At 43.1% G+C, this 25,342-nt stretch overlaps 1 protein-coding gene across 9 annotated transcripts in view; it reads right to left on the bottom strand.

The window, feature by feature from the left end:
- Positions 1-25,342, bottom strand: part of TANC1 (tetratricopeptide repeat, ankyrin repeat and coiled-coil containing 1) — a 238,633-nt gene that overhangs the window by 116,902 nt on the left and 96,389 nt on the right. For all 9 annotated transcript variants that reach the window (XM_047721852.1, XM_047721855.1, XM_047721858.1 and 6 more), the window contains one exon: positions 14,285-14,485. In XM_047721852.1, the coding sequence (XP_047577808.1) occupies positions 14,285-14,485 (201 nt within the window). The remainder of the gene's footprint in view (positions 1-14,284; positions 14,486-25,342) is intronic.

Below are 25,342 nucleotides of genomic sequence, written 5' to 3'. Positions count from 1 at the left end.
TGTACAGAGCTCACAGGAGCTTCACAGATCACTGAGGCAGGGCGGCACCACCACGCACCCCACCTTTTCTTTGCCCAAATGTCTCTTTTCTGCTCAGAAGTGCTTTCTTAAACATTTGCACGTGCATCTCAGCTCACAGAGCTGGCTTCCTCTACAGGGCAGTCATACAGACACAACTGTAATCGTTTCGTACAATCTCGTGCAAACCAAGGGAGGAATAATACAAGTAGTTGGTGGCCAAACTGGGATCAGAACCCAGTGGCTCAGTCATTGCCCTATCCTGCTTCCGTGTCCTGTTCACAGAGAATAAAGCCTGCTGCCCACAAGGAAGACATATGCTTGCCAGGAAACACAGATATTGGAGGATGAAATCCGTTGGGGGCAGACGGCAGGAGGATCTGGCTGAGGATGGAGAACTGAGACGACCAATACTGTGAGATTCCATTCTCGGCCACCAAGTCAGAAGAAGGAAAATGAAGATAGGCTCCAAGGCAGATGGCTACACTCAAACAACAATCCCCAAAGAAGAGCATGTGCCATCAGGCCCTACAATTCACAGTCTGCATCTCATTTAAATTTCAGTTACCCTGTAAAGAGAACTTTCATTACCCCCATCTCCCAAATAAGGAAACACCTACCCAAGCACACCAAGTAAGAGGTGAACCCAGTTCCAAACTGCCCCAAACTGGCGTGGCTGGAGACTTCTGCACCTGTCAGTATTGTTAATATTTTACTTAGTTAAAAGCAGAGTCTCACAGGTTTCTGACTGATGCCAGGTGATACATTAGGCTTTTCAAAACATGAGCTCCATCTGAATAGGCCTAAAAAGCTGTTAAAGAAATTGAATCAACAAACAACCTTCCAAAATAGAAAGTGCCAGGCCCAGATGGGTTCATTGGTGAACTGTACTAAACATTTAAGGGAGAAATCATACGAGTTCTCTGCAATCTCTTTCAGGGGACAAAAATAAAAGGAATACTTCCTGATTCACTGTAACAGATTCTATGAAGCCAGCATCCTTAATACAAAAACCAGAGACAGTACAAGAAAACTACACACCAATGGCTCTCATAAATATAGATGCAAAAATGCTCAACAAAATATTAGCAAATCAAATCCAAGAATGCATAAAAGAACGATAGGGGCACTTGAGTGGCACAGTCAGTTGAGCGTCTGACTCTTGGTTTCAACTCGAGTTGTGGTCTTGGGGTCATGGGATCAGGCCCCGCATCAGGCTCTGTGCTCAACACAGGGTCTGCTTCAGGTTCTCTCTCTCTTTCCCTCTGCCCCTCCTGCCTGTGTGCACACATGCGTTCTAAAATAAATAACTCTTAGGGCGCCTGGGTGGCTCAGTGGGTTAAGCCGCTGCCTTCGGCTCGGGTCATGATCTCAGGGTCCTGGGATCGAGTCCCACATCGGGCTCTCTGCTCAGCAAGAAGCCTGCTTCCCTCTCTCTCTCTCTCTCTCTGCCTTCCTCTCCGTCTACTTGTGATCTCTCTCTGTTAAATAAATAAATAAAATCTTAAAAAAATAAATAAATAAATAAATAACTCTTTAAAAAAATAAATTAAAAGAATTCTATATCACAGTCAAGTGGGATTGATTCTAGATGTGTAAAGCTGGTTCAACATCAGAAAATTAATGTCATCCATCACATTAATAAGCTAAAGAAGCAAAATCACATGATCACATCAATAGATACAGAAAACACATAGCAAAATCCAATATCCATTCATGACAGAAACTCAGTCAACTAGGAATAGAGGGAAAATTCCTCAACTTGATAAAGGATATCTACAAGAACTCTAATATCATACTTGATGGTGTAAACAAGAAGTTTTCCCACTAAGATTAGGAACAAGGTAAGGATATTCCCTCTCACCGTTCCTTTTCAACATTACCCTGGAAGTCCTAGTTAATGTAAGACAAGACAAGACAAGGCATATAGATCGGCAAGAAAAAATAAAGCTGACCTTTTCCACAGATGACATGATCATCTATGTAGAAAATCTGAAATAATGGACCAAAACATTCCTGGAACAGGGATTATAACAAGCTTGTAGGATACAGAATTAATATACAAAAGCCAACTGACTTCCTATATACCAGTAATGAACAAGTGGAATTTCAAACTAAAAACAATACCATTTGCATTTGTGCCTCAAAAAGTGAAATCCTATGGGCGCCTGGGTGGCTCAGTAATTAAGAGTCTGCCTTCGGCTCAGGTCATGATCCTAGGGTCCTGGGATCAAAACTGGCTTCAGGCTCCCTGCTCAGTGGGAAGCCTGCTTTTCCCTCTTCCTCCCCCCTGCTTGTGTTCCCTCTCTTGCTGTTTCTCTCTGTCAAATAAATAAATAAAACCTTAAAAAAAAAAAAGTGAAATCCTTCAGTATAAACAAAATATGTAAAAGATCCACATGAAAAAAACTAAAAAATGCTGATGAAAGAAATCAAAGAACTAACCAAATGGAGAGAGATATTCCATATTCATGGAAGGAAAGACTCTATATTGTGAAGATGCCAATTTTTCCATCTTGATCTACAGTTCAATGTATGCTCAATCAAAATCCCAGCAAGTTATTTTGTAGATATTAGACAACTGATTCTAAAGTTTATATGGAAAGGCAAAAGACCCAAAATAGCCAATAAAACTTTGAAGAAGGATGGACATTTACATGCAAGAAATTAAATCCAGACACCGACTTCACACCCTTCACAAAAATTAATTCAAAATGGATCACAGACCTAAATGTAAAAGGCTAAACTATAAAGCTCCTAGAAGGTAACATAAAAGAAATCCTAATGACCTTGGCTATGTCAATGACTGCTTAGATACAACCCCAATTCATGAAAGAAATAACTGATGAGCTGAAATTCATTAAAACTAAAAACAACCCCTCTGTGAAAGACAACGGCAAGACAATGAAAAGACAAGCCACAAACTGGGAGAAAATATTTGCAAAGGATATATCTGATTAAGGACTAAATCCAAAACATACAAAGAACTCTTAATAAGAAAACAACCTAATTTTGAAAATGTCCAAAACCTTAACAGCTCACCAAAAAAGATATACAGGTGAAAAATATGCTATGAAAAGATACTCTACAACTTATGTCATCAGGGAACTGCAAATTAAAACAATAAGAGACCACCATACACCTGTTAGAATGGCCAAAATCCAAAAAATAAAAAAATAAATAAAAAATTAAAAAAAGCCTGACAACCCCAAATGCACGTGAGAATGTAGCACAACAAGAATTCTTGGGGTGCCTGGGTGGCTCAGTCGTTGATAGTCTGCCTTCGGCTTGGGTCATGATCCCAGGGTCCTGAGATCGAGCCCCGCATGGGGCTTCCTGCTCGGTGGGAAGACTGCTTCTCCCTCTCCCACTCGCTCTGCATGTGTTCCCTCTCTTGCTGTGTCTCTCTCTGTCAAATAAATAAATAAAATCTTTAAAAAAAAAAAAAGAATTCTTATTCATTGCTTGTGGGAATGCAGAAACGGTACTGCCACTTTGAAAGGAAGTTGTCAATTTTTCATAAAACTAAACATACTCTTGGGATGCCTGGGTGGCTCAGTTGGTTGGACGACTGCCTTCGGCTCAGGTCATGATCCCAGAGTCCTGGGATCGAGTCCTGCATTGGGCTCCCAGATCCACGGGGAGTCTGCTTCTCCCTCTGACCTTCTCCTCGCTCATGCTCTCTCTCACTGCCTCTCTCTCAAATAAATAAATAAAATCTTTAAAAAAAACAAAAACACAAAAAAAACTAAACATACTCTTAACCATATGAGCCAGCATTCACGCTTCTTGGTATTCACCCAAAGGTGTTAAAAACTTATGTCCACACAAAAACTGGTACACAGCTGTTTACAAAAGACCTATTCATAACTGCCAAACCTGAAAACAACCAAGATGTCCTTTGGTGGGTGAAGGGATAAACAAATTGTGGTGCATTCAGACAATGGAATATTATTCAGCACTAAAAAGAAATAAGCTATTAAGTCATGAAAAAGACATGGAGAAACCTGAAATGCATAATTATTAAGTGAAAAGGCCAGCAGGAAAAGGCTACATACTATAGGATTCCAACGATGTGACCTTCCAACAAAGGCAAAACCATGGAGATTGTAACTACAAAGGTGAGGAGTTGCCAGAGGTTCAAGGTGGGGTGCATGTGATGGACGGAATGGAGCACATTTTAGGGCAGTGAAAATACATTAGGATACCATAATGATGGATACATGTCATTATATGTTTGCCCAAACTCAGAATGTCTAACACCAAGAATGTGAACTTTGGAATTTGGGTGATGATGGCATGCCAATGTTGATTCACTGGTTGTGACAAATGTCCCACTGTGATGGGGGATGTCTATAATGGGAAGGCTGAGCGTGTGTGGGGGCAGGGGTGTATGAGACACCTCGAGAGGTTTCACTTAGTTTTGCTGTGAACTGCTCTTTTTTAAAAATTCTATTAAAAAAACAGTAAGTGACCTCATCAACTGCCACTTAGGACCTTTGACCAATAAAGGAAGATCTGGTTGGTGATAAAAGTAATAAGAAAGTCACACCTCCCTGGAAGAGTTTCTTAAATTTTATTTCTCAGAACGCTTGTGCACACAAAGGGTTCCATGTGTAACTATTTGCCAGCTACTCTCCATTAGCCACCAGAGGCAAAGCTTACTGGGTTCAACACACCAGGCCTGGATAATGAAGATTTTCCCCATGGTCCCGGTTTTCCCTTTGTAAGGCACTCTGGTTCTTACTGAGCTCGCCTCTGGAGATCCCCATTCTGTGTTCCCTTCAGCTTTCCAATGCACACCTTTGACCCTCCACCTAGAACACAGCCAGCCATTCCTGCACCCCCACCCACACACACTTGTTTCACGACCAGCTTGAGGATTCAAGATGGCGCATCAAGCTTTCCTTCCCATCTATTTCTACTTTAACATTCATCAGTGTTAACTACAGGTACCATAGCATCCATGGGCTTCTGTTACTTCTGTCTGAGAATCAGAAATGATCGAAAAGAAGAGAGTCCCACCACTGCTCTCCCTGCCTCCATCTGTTTGCTTTCCTTCTTTCCCTTTCTTTCTTTCTTTCTTTTTTAAGATTTCACCTATTTGACAGAGAGAGAGAGAGATCACAAGAAGGCAGGGAGGCAGGCAGCGCGGGGGCGGGGGGCGGGGGGGGGGGGGGGAGAAGCAGGCTCCCCGCTAAGCAGAGAGCCCAACACAGGGCTCGATCCCAGGACCCTGAGATCATGACCCGAGCCTAAGACAGAGGCTTAACCCACTGAGCCACCCAGGCGTACCCCCCATCTGTTTTCTTGAGGTAAAGAGACTCATTTCTGAGCACAGCACTGGGGTTTGTTCTCGCCGCCCGCCATGTGACACCACCACAGGGTGCAGCTGACGCGGCTGTAAGTGTGAGTGGATAAAGCCTCCAGTCATCATTAACCGCAGGCGGTGGGAAACATGCCCCAAAAATGCCAAGAGGCTGAGAACATGGCAGAGTGACAGGAGCATAGAGAAGGAGGGTTGAGGGACGCCTGGGTGGCTCAGTGGGTCAAGCGTCTGCCTTTGGCTCAGGTCATGATCCTGGGGTCCTGGCATAGAGCCCCACATTGGGCTCCCTTCTCAGCTGGGAGCCTGCTTCTCCTTCTCCCTCTGCCCCTTCCCCCTGCTTGTGTGCTCGCTCTCTCTCAAATAAATAAAATCTTAAAAAGAAAGAAAGAAAGAAAGAAAGAAAGAAAGAAAGAAAGAAAGAAAGAAAGAAAAGTAGTGTTGAGAAGGCCCCTGACAAACCCAGCTTAAAATATACTCCCCTTTGCTCACGTCTAATGATAGCAAAGCCCTGACAGAGAGACAGGACCTTAATTATAAAGAATCAATTCTCTCTAGATATGGGGGAAACTATGTTTCTAACTTTAAAAATGTAAGGTACCATCTCATTGAAATGGCTTATGTATCCATTACTATTTCAACCAATCACATGGGTCTGATGACTGCTAATTACTAAACTCCTATCCATTTTAACAGGGTAACTGAAAGAAGTGATTAGATCCTATTTCCAAGGCTTCCATAGGGAAACAAGGACAAGAAACAAAGACAAGGAGCTCTGGGAATGTCAGGGAAGAGACGTGCAACGAACGTCTGTGCAGAGGGAGAAGGAAACACAGTGCTACAAGTGTTTGGAGCAAGAAGTTACTTCTCACACGGGGAAAAGGAGAGACACAAAGGAAGGCTGGCGGAAGCAGGAGATGTAGGACACACATGAAGTCCGACATCAAGTCCGATAGAAGTTCTGACCTCAGGAACTGGGAGGGGAATAAAGTGAAGGGGAAAGTGGAACATCGGGCTGGTTTAGAGCATAGCAGTGACTTGGTCAAAGACCATTCAACGGGGAAAAAGATTGTCTTTTCAATAAATAACACCAGTTCAATTGGATAACCACATGTAAAAGAATGAAGTTGACCCCTATCTCAAAACATGTATGAAAAATCAACATAGTCATAAGTATTTGCAGCTTTAGATTAGGCAATAGTGTCTTAGAGCATCAAAAGGACAGCGACAAAATAAACTGGACTACATCAAAGTTAAAAACTTGTGCTTGAAACAACAGTTATCAAGAAGGTGAAGACAATTCACAGAATGAAAGGGAATTTGTATACTGCATAACTTGTAATTAGAATAGAAAAAGCATTATTACAACTTAATAATAAAACTACAAGGAGATGCCAGTTCACATGCAGTAGGACAGTTGTAATTAAAAAAAAAAAAAAAAGACGGACAACAACAATTGTTGGGAAGAATGTGGAGAAACTGGAAATCTCACACTCTGCTGGTGAGAATCCAAACTGTTGCAGTAACTTTGGAAAATATTTTGGCAGTGCTCCAAAATATGATTCAGCAATTCTATCCCTAGGTATATACCCAAGAAAGGAAAAAGATATATGCACACAAAAATGCACACACAAATGTTCATAACGTTATTATTTAAAAAAACCAAAAAGTAGAAATCCAAATGTCCCCATGCTGAAGAACGGATTTTTAAATGAGGTGTATACATACAATAAAACATTAGGTAATGAAATGGAATGAAGTACTGATACATACTACATACAAAGTGGATGTTACATGAAAGAAGTCGGTCACAAGAGCCCACGTTACAGGACTCCATTTATATGAAATGCCTGGAATAGGCGATTCAGAGATAGAAAGTAGATTACTGTTTGCTTAGGGCTGCGGGATGGTGGATTAGGGAGAGGGGGAGGGAAGTAGGAAGGAATGTAGAGTAATTGCTAATGTGAATGGGTTTTTTTAAAGGGAGATAAAAAGGTTCTAAAATTAGACTGTGGCAATGGTTGCACAACCCTGTAAAAATGCTAAAAACGCTGAACTGTAAACTTTAAATGGGTGAATTATATTGTGATACATCACAATAAAGCTGTTTTTAAAAAATGCAATGGGATAAATCACAATGGAAAAGTACGTAAATTTGAATGGAGAGAACAAAAAAACTTTAGTAAGTCATAAAACACTTATAAACATAGTTAAATGGAAAACAATGATCTGGGGAAATGTTTTTGTGACATATATGACTGATAGCCTTAAAGCAAATAACAGGAAAGCTATGATGATCCAGTAAGAAATACATATTGCCCAAGTAGAACATTAGACAAATACCACAAAAAAGTCCCCAAAGAAAAAAGTACCAATGACTGGTAAGTATATCACAATCCATTCTCAATATCAGTATCCACCCAGTTATCCCACTTGCATAGTCTATCCAATGAAAATATTAGAGATGCCTTTAAATATTAATATAAAAGAATGTTCTTCTACTGTTCTTTATTTGGTGGAAAACTGGGAACGTCTTATACGCAGTGCTCAGGTAAATGGTCAAATCCATCACATCTGTACTACAAAACGGCAGGAAAGCCACTGAACCGAGTGTCAAAAGAGGTGGTCTTTCTGGGGGTACGAGGAAACCCAGATTTACTGGTACCTTTATTTAGTACATTTTTGTAATGTCTTTTCCTCCTCAAATATTATTTCTAAAATTTAAAAACTACAGCTAATATCAGTGTATTTACCTTCATTAAAAAATAATATGTGATTATCTCCTATAATTCTAATTCCTTACCAGTGGCTCTCAAACTTTGCTACATATTAGAATCACCTGGGAAGTTATTTTTGTTTGTTTGTTTTTAAATCCCAATGCCCAGGCCATACTTCATATACATTAAATCAGAATCTCTGAAGGCAGACCCAGACTGCCTTTAAAGACTTCTTTAAAACTCTGGGGTGTGTCAGAGGCACGGACAAAGTGTATATGGGTGAACCAGGATCACAGGTGTGGAAATAAAGGGCACTCAGAAAGGTCCTCAGGTTCACAGTGGTGCAAAGGAATGCACGTGGGTTCAGTGTGTAAACACAGAACAACAGTGTGTGTGTGTCCGGGTCACGGATGGGCGTGGCAGTGAGGCACAGGCAGCCGCCTACTCCTTGGAGGGGGCTATCAGATAACAAGTCTCTGGGAGGAAACAAAGAATGTTTTCCTATTCACCACAGCGGGAGGAACTGTCCTTGCTGAAAATCAGAGCCCCAATTGTGGCCCACACCACTTATGTGAAAGCAGGGCCTCACACTAGCCCAGTGCTACAGGCAGGCTTGGGCTGGGACTGTGCATTTCCTGAGTTATTCTCTCCCCTCCCCCATCAAAAAGACTCACAGAGGCATGTGGGTACATGAAGCCCATAGCCTCCTGTTGTGCATGTAACCAGAACACAAAGCCCCGTCATTTACCGCTCATGTGTCAACAATGAACAGGCAGAACAATGCAGAGTGGCATCAGAGAACATGCTGGGGACAGAGCGGGGGACCTGGGCATAGGCCAAAGCTCCACCAGTAACTTCCACACTGGGGCAAGTTCCATGCCTTCCATACCTGCAAAGAGGCCTGGCACCGATGGTCTGACCTGTTCTGGAGGCCTCGCCAACTCGAAAATGTCTATGATCCAGGGACGCCTGCAACTCTTGATCTCAGGGTTGTGAGTTCAAGCCCCACGTTGGGTGTAGAGATTACTTAAAAATAAAATCTTTTTTAAAAAAATAGAAAATGTCTATGATCTTCCCCACATAACAGAGAGTGTGGTTGTAGCTAAAACTAGAGGCCAGCTGAGTGTTTTTTCTGACCATGAACTTGATCTGACTCAGCTGCGATCATTCCCCTGACACAGTATCATGGAAGGAAAGAAAATGGAAATTGTCTGAGCAATGCAGACAGAAGGGAAGTTCAAAAAGAGGAAGGTGACAGGAGGACTTCTCTCAGCCCCTTCTATCTAATTCGGACAAAGCACTGCACCAGCACTTATCCATCTGAGATGGTTCCCAGAAGACTGTTAACTTCAAAAAGAAGCCTCTCAAAGAATGTGGGAGGGAATGTGAAATCAATACAGCTTTTCTGGAAAATGACTGGGCGGTATGCACCGAGAATCTTTAAAAACACAGTCCATTTAGTTCAATAATTCCACTTCTGGGAACTTGCCTCTCTTACAATATCAGATGTGCACAAAAATTACTGGACAAGTACAATCACATCAGGAACTCTGGAGACTGGGTGCACAATAATGTGAATGAACTTTACACAGCTGGGCTACACATTTAAAAATAGTTAAGATGGTAAATTCTGTTACTTGTATTTTACCACAATTAAAATTTCTGAATTCGTAGGTACTGAACAGCAAAAACAAAGCAAAATATCTTGGCTCATGCTACAATTTAAAAACCTGAAAAGTAACAAATACCCAACAACTGGAAATTAGTTAAAAATCAACCATGGAATAGTGAAACAAAAGACATTAAATCTCAAGTTCTTCAAGCAAACTGAAAATTGTTCATGATATTATATTAAGTGAAAAAAGGCCATGCACGTGTAGTTTCAGGTCTCGATGAACCACCCTGGTGCTCCCTTGATGAAGTAGAATAAAAAAATCTTTTTAAACAAAAGCGCTAATTTTCTATAAAACACACTTGCAGGGTGAGAAAGGGAGGGCCTGGACAGACAATTAACTTATGGTCCAAGAATCAAAGGGCAGAATGACTTCCACTTCACAGCCTGTCAACTTGGAGGTTCCTCCCTTAAAGAAACAGCCAGCCAGGGCGGTTTCCAAAATGGCTACAGCAAGAAATGGACACGGAACCGAGTGAAAGGGCCGGCACCAGCAAGTCTTGCCACACAAGCACAGATGAAAAAAGCAGTATCCCCCACTTTCCACCCTCTACTGCTGTACCATCACAGTATTTTAAAAGCGTGCTTCCTGTTTCATGCCCTACCTTTGGAGTGTTGCATAATGGGCCCAAAGTAATCTGGGAAATATAATCCAAATATAAAGTAACTAATGATATTACTAATAAATAAACCACAGGAAATGGGCTTTGTTTTCTCTGGAAGACAAAAGGATACATTACAAATATTAATGAATTCTTAATCCAAAAAAGCTTGCAACCACCACAGGACTATAATGGATACTGGCCCTTGTTTTCTTTACCAGCAAATGTAGTTTCCATTCCAGGGGGGAAATAAATTGAAACCCAAAAACTGCATCTTTAGACTAACAAGTGAAAAAATATAACTATATGGAACAAGGTAGTATGAGAGCAAATAATATTACCGAGCAATATGAGTGGAATGTAAGAAACTCAACCATGAAAAATGCAGGGTCACATTATTGCAAGGTTAATGAAATTGTCTCTGGCCCAGAGTTCCCATGGCCCGAGAGCTAATCACCTATTGTATTAAAATACAAGCTTTCATTAAAACAGGCTACTTGGAGTGCCAATTATAGGGGTTTATATAGTCTTTGACCTTAGCTAGAAGTTTCAGTCCCTGACAGTTTCTTGATTAGCATCAATTAGTGAAGAGTTTCTATCCAAACAAGTAAAACAGGTTTAGATTTTCTTACTTTTTTTTTTTTTTTAAATGCACCTTCTTAAACAAAAGAGAGAGAAAAGGGTCTTATCATACAAATGAGAACAGAAGTCATCACGGTAATTCAGAGCTGGTTCTGAATGATGACAAGATCCTAAAGCCCAGCCCGGCTGGTGTAAGGGGAGTGCAGGAGGGAGGGCTCAGTGCCTATGGGCACAGCACGCACATACCGTATTTACTGTATCATTAGCAACAACAGTGTGAGTTTTTTAAATAGATGGCTATTTTTAAATCCAATGCACGTTCACAACCATATGCCAACTAATTTTACAGGCAGGTAGAACACTCGGTCTCTGGATACGTTTCTAACAATATGGCTTAAACAGAAACCTATGAGCATTAGACATTGTGGAAAAACATTGTTGTCTGATGTACTCTGAGTCACTGCCATTTTTAAGCAAGCATATCTGCCCTTAGCTTCCCTTTTGAATTAAGATTGCCAAGATAATGAAGGCAAATCACTACTGTGAGACATCAATTTGCTGCACAAATTTGGGCGAAGCACAAACATGGCTCTGTTAGAGAAGGATCTGCTTAGTGTATTTAATTTGGACCGAAAGCATCTAATATGGAGAATATTCTCTTCGATCCATTAAAAGTTTGAATGTCACACAACTACTCCCTTCTGTTCATAAGGCCTTGCCTTGCAAAGAACTCAGCAGAAACAAATTTTATTCCTATGGAGAAAATCAAACTATACAATACCAAATTTGGTCAGGCCTCCTCAGGGCTTTCTGGCCCGTGAGAGCCTGTGGCCTCTGAGAACATTCTGGATAGCCATCCCTTCCGTGTTCACCATGACATTCATCACTACTTAGCAGCCCACTAACACCCCACAAAATAAACACACTGGAGCTATGAGAGGATGGATATGCCAACCTCACTGTCATCATTTTGCCATACACACACGCACATAAGATCACTACATGTTACACCTTAAACGTACGAGTTATAGTTGTGTATCTCAACAGAGCGGCAAAAATCAAGTTAAAGATGAAAAAGATTCAAGTCCCACTAAAACAAACATCTGTTAATAATAAAATTCTCAGGCACCTGGGTGGCTCAGTGGGTTAAAGCCTCTGCCTTCGGCTCAGGTCATGATCTCAGGGTCCTGGGATCAAGTCCCGCATCCAGCTCTCTGCTCAGCAGGGAACCTGCTTCCCCCCACCCACCACCCCTCCCCGCGCGCCCACCCCTGCCTGCATCTGCCTACTTGGGATCTCTCTCTTTCTGTCAAATAAATAAAATCTTTAAAATAATAAAATAATAACATTAATAAAATTCTCTCTGAAATACATATTCCCTAGGCTCTTAGGTAGTCTCACCAGACCTAAGGCCCAAACAGCATCAATTCATTTGCAGCAGCACAGACTATAGGAGAGCAAATTCTACCAAAGGTCGAATCTCTGCATTTTGCACTTGCATTACCCTCAACCAAGGTCCCCTAAGAATCCAGATAGGGGGGCACCTGGGTGGCTTACTCAGTTAAGCATCTGTCTGCCTTTGGCTCAGGTCATGATCCCAGGGGTAAAGAGTCTGCCTTCAGCTCAGAGCATGATCTCAAGGTCCTGGGATCAAGCCCCATGTCTGGCTTACTGAACCAGCTTCTCCCCCTCCCCCCTCTCATGCTCTCTCGCACACTCTCTCTCTCTCAAATAAATAAAATCCAGAGAGGTTCAGAATTCTCTTATCGGTTTTATATAGATGAAGTATACTCAAAGCAGCCATCAGGCCTATCCATGCCCATCAGACACAGGCTACACATAAAAAACACTGATTCAACGGGAAAAGGACAAATGACAGGGCTGATAAAGGAAAAAGTAAAATGCTGTGCACAATTTGTAGGGAGAAGATAACTCCAATGGGGTAACCATCAAGAAAGGCAGTGTGGGAACCACAATTTGAAAGAAGGGAAGAAATCTGACCAAGAGATATAGTGGTAGGGAACGGCAAAGAGAAAGAAGGACATTCCAGGAATTTCCCCAAATACTGATAAACAGGTCAAATTCCTTGGCACAGGAAACTGCTTCATACCAAAAGGGTTTCCAAGTTCCAGCTAATGACTGGATTGTAAACAATGCTGTCCAAAATAAGAAAGCTCTAGAACAATAAAGCGTTTTGGACACTTACCAATTCATAGCACCATTTCTAACACTCAGAGCCTCAAGGTTTGCCTTCTAAATTTTGTCACCACACGAACTGCAAATATCCGCTAAAAGATTCAGAAATCATGACTATCATGTGTCAAGTGATACAAATACTTATGAAACCAGAAAAACAGATTCCAATTTTATAGCCCCAGGACATATTTTAGACCAATTCCAAATTCATTTATGTGTACGTGAGAAGAATCCTTACCCCCTCCACCCCCCCTTTTGGTCAACAAAGGCCCCAAACTATACTGCCCTCACTAAACAAATGCTCAGCAAACCTAAAACATCAGAGGAATGCTCATGATTGCAGGTTTCCAGAAGGCTTTCCTCACTTCTGAACCATAACCTCTCAAAGTTAAGTAACATTTGGTTTTCACTGGTAATGTTAAGTGCAAAAACTTGGTCATGATGAGGGAAGCCAAAATACTTTAAAACAAGTAATCTGGGGACGCCTGGGTGGCTCAGTTGGTTGGACGACTGCCTTCGGCTCAGGTCATGATCCCAGGGTCCCGGGATCGAGTCCCACATCGGGCTCCCAGCTCCATGGGGAGTCTGCTTCTCCCTCTGACCTTCTCCTCGCTCATGCTCTCTCTCACTGTCTCTCTCTCAAATAAATAAATAAAATCTTAAAAAAAAAAAAAAAGTAATCTGTAAGACCCTTGCTCCCACCCCTTTACAAATCTGAATTTTCAAAAAATTTATAATTGTTCCAATGCTGGGTGATGTAATCAAAGAAAGGACATCAGTTTGTAACACTAGGCAGTAATAAATGAACTGTTGTCAGATTACCCTTGCCAAAATCCAGAACTTTTAAATGTACCACAGTGAGTTTAGATTATAGCATTCCCGAATTCATGACCAAGAAAACAAGACTAATGATTACATCAATAATGATAACAAGATCTTGAATATTTATAAAAGTCTAGCCTGAGCAATCAAAAGTTTATATACAGGCTGAACTAAAGAAATGAGTGTATTCAAATCATAACTTTCTTAAGATTTTCTTCTTCCAGAAATTACTGTAACAAAGAAAACAACTTCCCAGAAAATTCCTTATAAGCACCAGTTTGCTTCATTTCAATAAAAGCATTACACATACAACCAAGCTAGTTTGGGTGCTGTTTGGTTGTTCAGTTACCTGGAGATTTTTTATTTGATCTTGATTGCACTGAGTGAGTCTGTCGAGGCAGCAGAGGCGATGAAGGCAGAGACATGGAGACACCTTTGGCCAAGCTCACCCTGTAGGTGTCCTCCGCTACAGGGAGGCTGCTCACGGAAAAGTCGCCACCATGGCAAGAGGGCAGGACTTGGGGGGACGTCTCTGGACCAAAGTCACCTCCTGGAGTGAAGAGAGAAAAACCTGAATTTAGATCATCAATTATAGGTAGATTAATTCCTAAGAACTACATCCTTAGAATATAATTCCTATATGTCTTATGTGTATGTTGTTTTTCTTAATAGTTTTTTCTTTTTTATTTCTACCATTCTTAGAGGACTTTTTACCATGTGAGAGAAAATTCAAGTTTCACCACTCAAGTATCAATGAACTCCATACCTCATACCCTTTTCTGTATCCTATCAACTAGCCCAGTTTTACTCCTAACAATGGGTCCAGAAAGCTACCAATCTAAGATTAGATTTTTTTTTAAGATTTTATTTATTTATTTGAGAGAGACAGAGGTAGCAAGAGAGAGCAAGAGCAGGGAGGAGAGGGAGAAGCACACCCCCACTGAGCAGGGAGCCCAATGAGGGGCTTGATCCCAGGACCCTGGGACCATGACTTGAGCCAAAGGCAGACGTTTATCCAACTGAGCAACCCACGCACCACCGAGATTAGATTTTTTTTTTTTAAGACTTATTTTTTTGAGAGAGTACATGAGCAGGGAGGGGGACAGATCTCAAGCAGACTTCCTGCCTGCTGGGCACAGAGCCTGATGCTGGACTCGTTCATAGGATCGTGTGGTTATGACCTGACCTGAAATCAAGAGCTGGATGCTTAACCGACTGAGCCACCCATTCGTCCCTTGAGATTAGATTAAGACCAAGTATGAATGATCCATAAGAAACTATGATTTCAGCTCAAGTAAGGGAGGGGATCTTACATAGGTATCATAGAAGAGATTCAAACACCCAGATGCTTTCCAGAACTCCCTGGCTTCCCGCCACTTCTTTCCAATAAGAGAACCCAAGGGAGAGTCTCCCAACTTCAACATTTCTCCCCAGTACCATAGACCTCTTCTCTCATCAGATCCACACCACAATCCCCACAGCACAGCAACTACCTTCCTACAACTCGACCAGCCCAACTCTTAGTCATGGGACTGGAAACAGGATTCACTGATGAAGCAGGTTCTCTCTGGAATTCAGCCCCTAAATGAACTTAAGGACAAACAAGCTTACTATCACGAAATTAGATACTCTAGTGTAAGCAGATCCAACGACAAAATACAGAGGACACAATTACAGTATAGAGAGGACAAAAGGAAGAGTATGTTGGCTAAGATCAGCCTCTCTGGAAAAGATACAGCTGGTCCTCAAGCATTCTGATAATAAACTCTCTTCTATTGCTCCTCCCCCATCCATCCCTTCCTCCCCTCCTGAGTGCACTAAGAAGCAACTGAGGCTGGGTGAGGAGGGAAGGTAAACCATTGCCCTGATGATGAAAACATCTACAAGTATTCTAATTTTATATACAGCAGAGCTAGAAAAAATACAGGAAGCTTTTCATAAGCAAACTAGTCTCTCTGCTAACTACTACCCAACTGGTCCTTACCAGACCTTCCTGACTCTGAAAAACCAAGGCTTGGATTTGAATCGGAAGCTCAATTTTTGTCAGTCTTTGTGTACAAGACTCAAAAGAGACATGACCTAAACTCTCAAGTTCGAATTGCGTCACTGTGCTCATTCATCATGTTGGGAGGTATGAAAATAAGTAGTCACCCCGTGCACAGATGGGGGGTGAGACTGGGGTTAAAACAGGCAGACAGGCTCATGCCTGGCTTTCAAAGGCAACTCAGAACCAGCAGAGCTGTGAATGGAAAAGCCATGGGCCCAATAGGTAAGTTTGCAACATCAGAAAGGTCATTTGAGTCTCCCCTGGGCCAGCTATGCCTGAAGGGTTTTGGGGTTTTTTTTTTAAAGATTTTATTTATTTGAGAGAGAATGACAGAGAGAGCAAAAAAGGGGTAAGTTAGAGGGAGAAGCAGGCTCCCCACCAAGCAGGGAGCCCAACAGGGAACTCAATCCTGGGACTCCAGGATCATGACCTGAGCTAAAGGCAGTCGCTTAACCAGCTGAGCCACCCAGACACCCGCTTCAGCGGGTTTTAACAGACTTGGGAAATTAAAGATTTATCACTAAATGTCCAAGCGACTGGTATTTGAAAAAATAAACAGAATTACCAGGAAACCCTCACTAGAATTTTCAAAAACAAGAATATCCACACAAACGTTCTGTCCCTGGGGGAAGGAAGCTGGAAGTAGTGGAAATCCTTACATCCTAAATCTATGTGAACAGCAGCAGGGCCCCAGTCTGGTCCTCCTATAACCCTCGCTCGCCCTGCCTCCTGATCTGCACTGTAAGAAGCCACCACCAATGGCCAGGACCCGGAGCTGCTCTTACACCCCTGGAGATCAGCCAGAAATCCTTTAAAACTACCTCCTTGAGGTCTTGAGCCAGGACATGAGGTTTCCCTGCTGCCTCTCCGGTGATCTCTGTCTGTGGAAGGGAACTTAAGGCACAGCTGGGGGTATACAGTAAAGCAAATGCCCACTGAGGCCGAGCAAGCTGAACACTAAGGAGATTTGAGAAAGCAGAGGGAAGGAGAGCTGTCTTCTCTGGTCCAGTCTCTGGAACATGTGACCACCACTACACTGGGCTCATGCGGGGAATGCAAGCAGGTGCTATGCCTACAAGAATGGGGCCTGGTTGCCTGATGTCCTAGATATCTGGCAAGGAACACTAGGAGATGGAGAAGAACTTGGAAAGCACAGAGGCCACAGCCCCAAAAGGTACGCACAGAGGAGTTGAGGGGCACCTCGAAGAGGTTACCCATGTGGTTTGCCCTGTGGCTGTCCTCATACTATCTAAATCATAGACCTGCTAGTTCAACAGCTAGCTTGGCCTGAGAGGAGCAGGTGCTGTGACAAGGTACCATCTTCCCTACTCACACACAACTATTTCCAACCTGTAACAACAACAACAACAAACCCGAGACGCCTGGGGGGCTCTTGATTAAGCATCTGCCTTCAGCTCAGGTCATGATCTCAGGGTCCTAGGATTGAGTCCCGTACTGGGCTCCCTGCTCAGCGGGGAGCCTGCTTCTCTCTCTGCTTGTGTGCTCTCTCGCTGACAAATAAATCTTAAAAAAAAAAAAAAAGAAAAGAAAAGAAAACCCCAAACCAGACTTCAAGCCCCTTAATTTGTGGGGACACAACAAAATTAGGGAGAAATGTATCTATTATGACAACACCAGAAAAAAATAGTAAACCTTGTTACTGAAAAAAGGTTTATTTTCTTAAATACTTAGTATTCTCCAATGTGATACAAGCAAAAAACTGGGGAATGAAGGGTAAAAGAAAATTAGAGAGTTATCTAATTACAAATTCTGCCCATAAACTTTGTTTATATCAAGCAAAGCAAATATTTTCATTAACTCCAAGTATGGTGAGGATGTTTCCAAAGCAGGCTGTAACCATGAGGACCTCCAGCCTCTGGAAGAGCTGCACTCTGACACTGTGATTTTATGTGGTCTGCAATAAAACGACACTTGGAGTTGGGGCTCAGGAAGGAAGGGTTTCTATTTCAAGTTTACTTTGACATCTCACCATAATATCAGTCCCAAACATGCTGTCCTGTTGCTTTTTCAGACAAAGTGAAAGACCCCGAACTTCCAGCTCCCTTTTACTAGAAAGGCACAAAGCAGGAAACGAAGTTTTACCTATGAACAGGCAGCATGAAACAAGTGGGGTGATCAGGCAGCCTAGAAGCCGGAGGCGGCATCCTGGAGCCTGGTGCTTTAACTTCATGCGAGCTAAGGTGTTCAGGTCAACATAAATCCAAGAGCAACACAAGGACGCAGACGACGCCAGTGGCAGAGAGCGAAAATCTCTTAGGGGCATCCATGAGTTATCCAACATTGGTTCTGGGCAACATGACACCAGAAATTCTCTGGCTGACTTGACATTCCTCAGCAGATGCTCCAGGAGATTTCGAGAAGAATTAAAACCATTTCACTGAAAAAACCGGCACTGTGAGCACAGTCCCCTTAGTGCTGGTGTTCTTTGAACTGTGACCTATTTTCTTCCCTCCTCCATTAAGTGATGAGATACACTCGGATCGCCCTTCCTATTGGTATGGCAGAAATGCCAGCCCTGGTAGGCCGAGGTGTCCTCTCCAGAGTAGGAAAATCATGTTATCAACTACCCATGATCTGCCGGGCCGCCTCCGGTCCCACCAGCAGGTGTTTCCCATGGAACACTGATGGATCCCCAACGTGCCTTCAGTCTCAGAGAACATCCAGTCCAATCAGACTGCTTCACAGACAGGAAGCTGGAACGTGGAGGTTAACTATGGGAGCAGGGGCCACATACCTAGAATGACCTCCTTTCCCAATTCCCGCAACTGGCCAGCTCACTGCTCTACACATTTAAGAACTTTATTTCGAAAAAAAATGGAGGTCCCCAAAACAGACATGATTTTAAATTAAGACATCTTTAAAGGGTCAGAACATTTTGCTTTTAAGGATTAGGCTTTGCAGGTCATGTACAGCCACTGTTATACACACCCACACACACGCACTTTTCTTATTTTAAAATCACCACTTCTTTGAGTTCCGAAAATAAAAGACCATAAAGGGCATAGGGGCATAAGGTTCTTCCCATGTGTTATAAATATAACTACATACATACATATGCACATACCATAAATTCAAGTCATAGTTTACAAAGATAATGGAATTATCAAAAAGGATTAAAGCTATCCAATAAGGCATTTTAAACTGGCAGAAATGGCTTTTGATAATAGTTCTTTATTTTAAAATTTTTTCACTGGTATAGACTGTGAAAAGGGATATAAATTCATAATGGAAGAAAATGCAAATCTGGGAGATGATGAATGTTTAAAGGTGTCTATGCAGCATGGCAATGTCCAACGTTACAGATTAAAGTAAATGGAGTGCAGGATTAGAGAAAGCTTTTTAAAAAAAAAAAAAAAAACGAGGGCAAAGAAACTAGGGAGATGAAAGCAAAATCGCATTTCAGAAAGAACAGCCCTGAGAAAGGCAAGGGGGAGCTTAGACATTCAGGTAAATAGGTCTGCAGATGCAGGAAATAAGATTTCCATTTATTGTGCCATTGAAGTGACTAGGTGGAGAGGGGAGGGGGACAGAAGCTCAGAATAGAAAGAAAAGATGTTCTGTTTATCCAGTTCCAGAAAACGGGACTTGTGCAATACATTTAACTGGGGCATTAAATGTGTTAGGGCATCTTTTGTGCAGTCCCTGCCTGGGAGCACATTCATGTTTCCTAAACATATTTCCCATCATAAGGTTTTATAACCACATAACTCATATAGATTTACAGAAACCTAGGAAATTGGAAAAGATTTCCTCCCACAAGATCCAAGTATCATTCCGGGAGCCTCTGGAAGGCCTCTCTGCAACTGAAAGCATTTTACGCTGTTTTATGTCTTACAGGATCTTCCCCCAAGTAACCAGCCAGAGCTACTGATTGTTAATGTACATTTCCAAAAAGAGAGTTAAGATAAATGTATCCAAGAAAGCAGTTTTCCAGAACATTATTCAGAATCGTGACTAAGACTCAACACTGCCAAGAGGCAACAAAGCAGCAAACTCCTACCCTCCCCCAGTGCAGAAAAACCTGGTTAACGGGACAAGTTTATCCATTTGCCTTCAAAAACCCACCAACCAGGGGCGCCTGGGTGGCTCAGTGGGTTAAGTCTCTGCCTTTGGCTCAAGTCATGATCCCAGGGTCCTGGGATCGAGCCCCGCATCGGGCTCTCTGCTCGGCATGAAGCCTGCTTCCTCCTCTCTCTCTCTCTGCCTGCCTCTCTGCCTACTTGTGATCTCTCTCTGTCAAGATAATAAATAAAAAATAAAATCTTTAAAAAAAAACAAACCCACCAACCAGATTCTAAATGGAGATCAGTAAATACTGTGTACCTCACAATTTTACTCTCAATTTTCAGTGGTTAGAGAACCAAATGTACTTTGTCCTGACCCAGGGAAAGAGACTGGCATTTGCTCTCTTATTGTCAGAATTCTCCTTTAAGCAGGTCACCAGGAAAGAGTTTCTAAGCTTAAAAAATGCCAACACCTCAGAGCACCTGGGTGTCTCATTGGGTTAAGCATCTGCCTTCAGCTCAGGTCATGATCCCAGGGTCCTGGAGTCCCTGCCTCGGGCTCCGTGGTTGGCAGGGAGCCTGCTTCTCCCTCTCCCCTGCCCCTGCTCATGTGCTTCTGCACTCTCTCTAATTAATAAAATAAATAAAATCTTAAAAAAAAAAAAAAAGATACAAGGCCTCAAAAATGTCCACCCCTAAGCCCCCGGGGGGGTGTGGTATTTCAACACAATAAATGCTTTCCTTGGAGTACTATGCATTAGGACAGGGTTCAAGGCACTTTATACCCATTATCTCCTATCCTCACAAGGACCTTAAAAGTGGGTGTTGTTTTCATGCTCCTCTGACAACGAGACCACCACACAGAAAGCAGCGGGTATCCTGTTCACGGACACTGGCCAACGGCAAAAGCAGAGTCTGAACCCAGGAGGTCCAATCCAGAATCCATTCTGCTACCCTGAAAAAGGGCTACTGAGGTAGATCTTTCAACATTACATCATTTTGAATACTTAATAGGGAATGCCAAAAATAGTATATATAGGTCTATACGCAGTACCAGGCCACCATGAGAAGAAACCTGTTCCCTCATCTATTTTCACGTTTCGTGCCGGCTGGTTAATTAGCTCCACAGCATTCCTGGATCATTCCATTTGGGAGGCACCCAGGCCCAGATCGTTAATTTTCTTTCCGTCAGTCACACCTTATGCTGTCACCATACAAGCGAAGTGGATCCGAGATAGATGTTTAGTCACCAAGCACCTGAAATAGTTTCTTCTCCTCTTCCTTTGCGTTCTAAGTTCCTTTAACTCCTGCAGGCTTTGGGCCTGCTCTCTCTGCCCATGGTGGAGGCACTCAGTGCCGCTCCCACCCCATCCAACCAAGAGGCTCACCACTCGGCCTGGCCCAGGTGAAGAAGAAAGGAGTGGGCCGCTTGCGGTCAAAAGCAAGCTGGTATCTGCATGGAATCCTTTACTCCCCATTTCCTTGTCCGGGGTACTCAGGGCCCCAAGCCCTGTGGAATACCCCCCACGCAGACTGGGTGGATCTGCCAGGCCTGCTGCTCCCAAAGCCACAGTTCCCAGGCCCCGCACACAGGGAAGCCGCAGGACCCAGGGAGGCTGTCAGAGCAGCGCTGGGGTGTGGCTCAGGCTCTGGCAACTCTCTTCCCTGAGTGCCTCTCAGGCCTGGCCAGGGCTGAGAACCACCAAGGCAGCAAGGCAGACAAATAATATTTATGCCCCTCTCCAAAGATAGGTGAGAGAGATGAAAAAGGAAAGAAACTTGAGGGAATACTCCATCATACAGATGATTAAAATAGAATGTACATTCCTTTAGTGTGTGTGCGTGTGTGTTTATGTATGCCTCTCTATATACACACGCGCATATACACTGTATCCTTATGTATATATGAAAAATGTAAACGTACATAGTTGTACGTGAGCGGAGGTTCTCTAGAAGGACACACAGGAACTGGCAGCAGTGGCTGCTTCTAGGAAAGGAAGCGCACCAAGGAGGAACGTGAATGGGAGGATTACACTTTTACACAGTTCACATTTTATGTGCCTATGTTTCCTGTAAATATTTTAAATTTGCATTCCCTAGGACGGCAATGTCTAGATACAAAGATTGTAAGTCTAAATGGGTCACCCACCATGGCCTGACTTGGCAAATGGGTGAAATAAAGATCAATCCCACAAAGACCGTTCAAAGTGCTGGCGTGGGGGGCTGACTGCCAGGTGGTGAGTTTATTTTCGATGGCTGAAGTGGACGCAGTACGGGGAAAGCACTCGGGGACCCTGTTCCAAAGGAGGTGGGGTTCTCAGTCTCACTGAGCACACATGCCCCCCCCCCATCATGGATGGGCTCTGTGTAGGCACACACTCCATTTCTCCTCTGCCCACCCTGCATTTGGGCTCACTTCCAGTCCAGGGCATCTCCATCGCTGGTGGGGGAGTGTGGGCATGCCTGTGGTTGTGGCACACACAGAGTAATCGGATGTCTACCAGGGAAAGGGCAGGAAGAGGGAAAGACAGGCTAAACAGGCTAGAGAGGGTAGGAGGAAAGCAGGGGCTGCAAAGGCTAGGAATGAGGCAGGACAAAACCAAGGAATATGGGGGTACAAGGAAAAGGGGGAGCAGCCAGGAGTGCAGTGGGTGGGTGGTGGTAGGCTAAAGGTGATAAAAGCAGAAAATCCCGTTTCCTTTAAGGCTGCTAGCAAAACGTCTCCCAAGATCCCGATAAGATACTTGTAACTACAAAGTAAAAGAAAAACTCATAAATGCAAAAAGCATACAGAAAGATAAAGGAGTGCCAGAAAAGGAAAGAATTCCCAATAATGTTAAGGGTAACAACAGGGCAATTTTGTTATTGCAACAACTGAGGGCCTAAGTGCACTTAGCCCACTGGGTTAGGGAGTGATCCAGGCCCTCACCCTGGCACCCACTCCTGTCTTTGCCCCACGCCCACTAGCAGGAAGCAACAGATCCATGTGGGTAAAACAGGGCTGACTAGACTCCACCTCTTTGATAAAAAGCCTCCCCCTCGTGCCTGGGTGGCTCAGTGGGTTAAAGCCTCTGCCTTTGGCTCAGGTCGTGATTCCGGGGTCCTGGGATCAAGCCCCGCATCGGGCTCTCTGCTCAGCAGGGAGCCTGCTTCCCGCTCTCTCTCTGTCTGCCTCTCTGCCTACTTGTGATCTCTGTCAAATAAATAAAATCTTTAAAAAAAAAAAAAGCCTCCCCCTCAAACCTGAAGTAATAAATGGTGGGAGAATGAGGAAACACACAGCTTATGAGAGAGAGGAAAGGGAGTATCTTTCTGAAGACTCAAAAGAAAAAAGGCCGAAGAATTCATTCCATGAAGGGCATGGCATCCTCAAAAGAATACAGAAGAACATGGCCTTCTAGATCCTTCATGCACTGCGTTTCTTATTTTCTCTATACACCAGACTCAGATTAAAAATAAGGGAAGAAAAGCAAGGAATTTAAAAAGCTGTCACCATATTATGATCCACATTCCAGGCATAGAAGAGTAGAATTCACACTATAGAATATCGACTCCATGATGAAGAACAAGCTTGAAGAAGTCTCCCCAGATGCAGAGACGCGTGGTCAACATTTTAGTGACGTAAGATTACAGACAGGAAAAACAAAAGGTGTTTCTGAGAAGAAATGAGGACATGTTTCAAAACCTAAAAACAAATCTTTTTTTAATTAAAGTATGCAGATAAAAAAGGACTCCCCATACCCTGGGCTGTGTCCCTGAAGGGAACACACCTGGTGTTCATCGTGGCATAGGATGAACTCTGGACTGTAGTCATACCTGGACTTATCCTGGCAAAACTAGGTTGATAATTTTTTCTTAACCATAAAAATCTGGGTAAATATAGAGTTTAAAAAAAAAAGTTGATGGGCTGCAAAACCACAGATTTTCTTTTTTTTTTTTTAATATTTTTTTATTTATTTAATTGACAGAGATCACAGGTAGGCAGAGAGGCAGGCAGAGAGAGAGGAAGGGAAGCAGGCTCCCTGCTGAGCAGAGAGCCCGATGCGGGCCTCGATCCCAGGACCCTGGGATCATGACCTGAGCTGAAGGCAGAGGCTTTAACCCACTGAGCCAGCCAGGTGCCCCAAAACCACAGATTTTCAAAGGAACAAGAACCCAACTTCCCTCTCTTAGGTCCTCAGGCTGCTGTAACAGTATACCACACCCTGAGTGGCTTAAACAACAGAAGGTTATTCTGTCCCATATCTGGAGGCTTTGAGTCCACAATTAAGGTGTCCAACAGGGCCAGGCTCTCTCTAAAGGATCCAGGAGACAATCGAACCCATGCCTCTCTTGGTTTGTGGTACTGCCTGTTATCTATGGCTTGTAGATACATCACTCTAATCTCTGCCTCTGTCGTCACACAGCATCGTCCTCAGTGTCTGTGCTTTTCTTCTAAGGGCGGTCCTAATAAAGTAGGGCCCCCGCTAATCCAGTATGACCTCGTTTTACCTCTGTTACATCTATGAAGACCCTACTTCCAAATAAGGTCACCTGCACAGGCACTGAGGGTTAGAACTTCCAACATCTTTTGCGGGGTGGGGGGAGACACAATTCAACCCACAACACTCCTCCTCTCTAGTACCAAAACCAGAGATCGAAAGCAACACCTACAAAACTTGAAGGGAACAGAGAGACCAAACCTTATAAAAACCACACCTAGGGGCGCCTGGGTGGCTCAGTGGGTTAAGCCGCTGCCTTCGGCTCGGGTCATGATCTCGGGGTCCTGGGATCGGGGCCCGCGTCGGGCTCTCTGCTCGGCAGGGAGCCTGCTTCCCTCTCTCTCTCTGCCTGCCTCTCTGTCTACTTGTGATCTCTGTCAAATAAATAAATAAAAATTTAAAAACAAACAAACAAAAAAAAAACCACACCCAGTTTTCTATTAAGTATAATATCAACCAAAGAACAGTCTCAGATATTCAAAGGCTCAGAAAATACCCAGCTCATTTATCCTTCTTGAAAAAATAAAAAAGTCTCTTAAGGACCAAAATTAACTTTTCAACAGTGAAGACGTTATCATTCTTGGGACAAAGTGGAGAGGGCTATAAACTATAGCCCAAGCCCAGTCTTCAAACACTTCTCTCAACTGTCCCTCTTCTGCTTCCACTCCCTTCTCATTCAGGAAATGTGGTTTTTGAACCATATCCTTCACTCTATAGTGCAGAAACAATCTCTTACCTTATCTGGCAACCTCTTAAAAAAAAATAGTGCCCTGTGCCAGAACTGAAACAATGGCTAACATTTTTTGCAATGGTTGTGACACTGGGCAGAAAAAGCTCTCCCACACGCCCAACCC

This window comes from Lutra lutra, chromosome 3 (assembly GCF_902655055.1).
Source record: "Lutra lutra chromosome 3, mLutLut1.2, whole genome shotgun sequence".
NCBI lineage: Eukaryota > Metazoa > Chordata > Mammalia > Carnivora > Mustelidae > Lutra > Lutra lutra.
The sequence above is the reverse complement of the archived record's forward strand: the minus strand, read 5'-3'. Positions and strand labels throughout refer to the sequence as shown.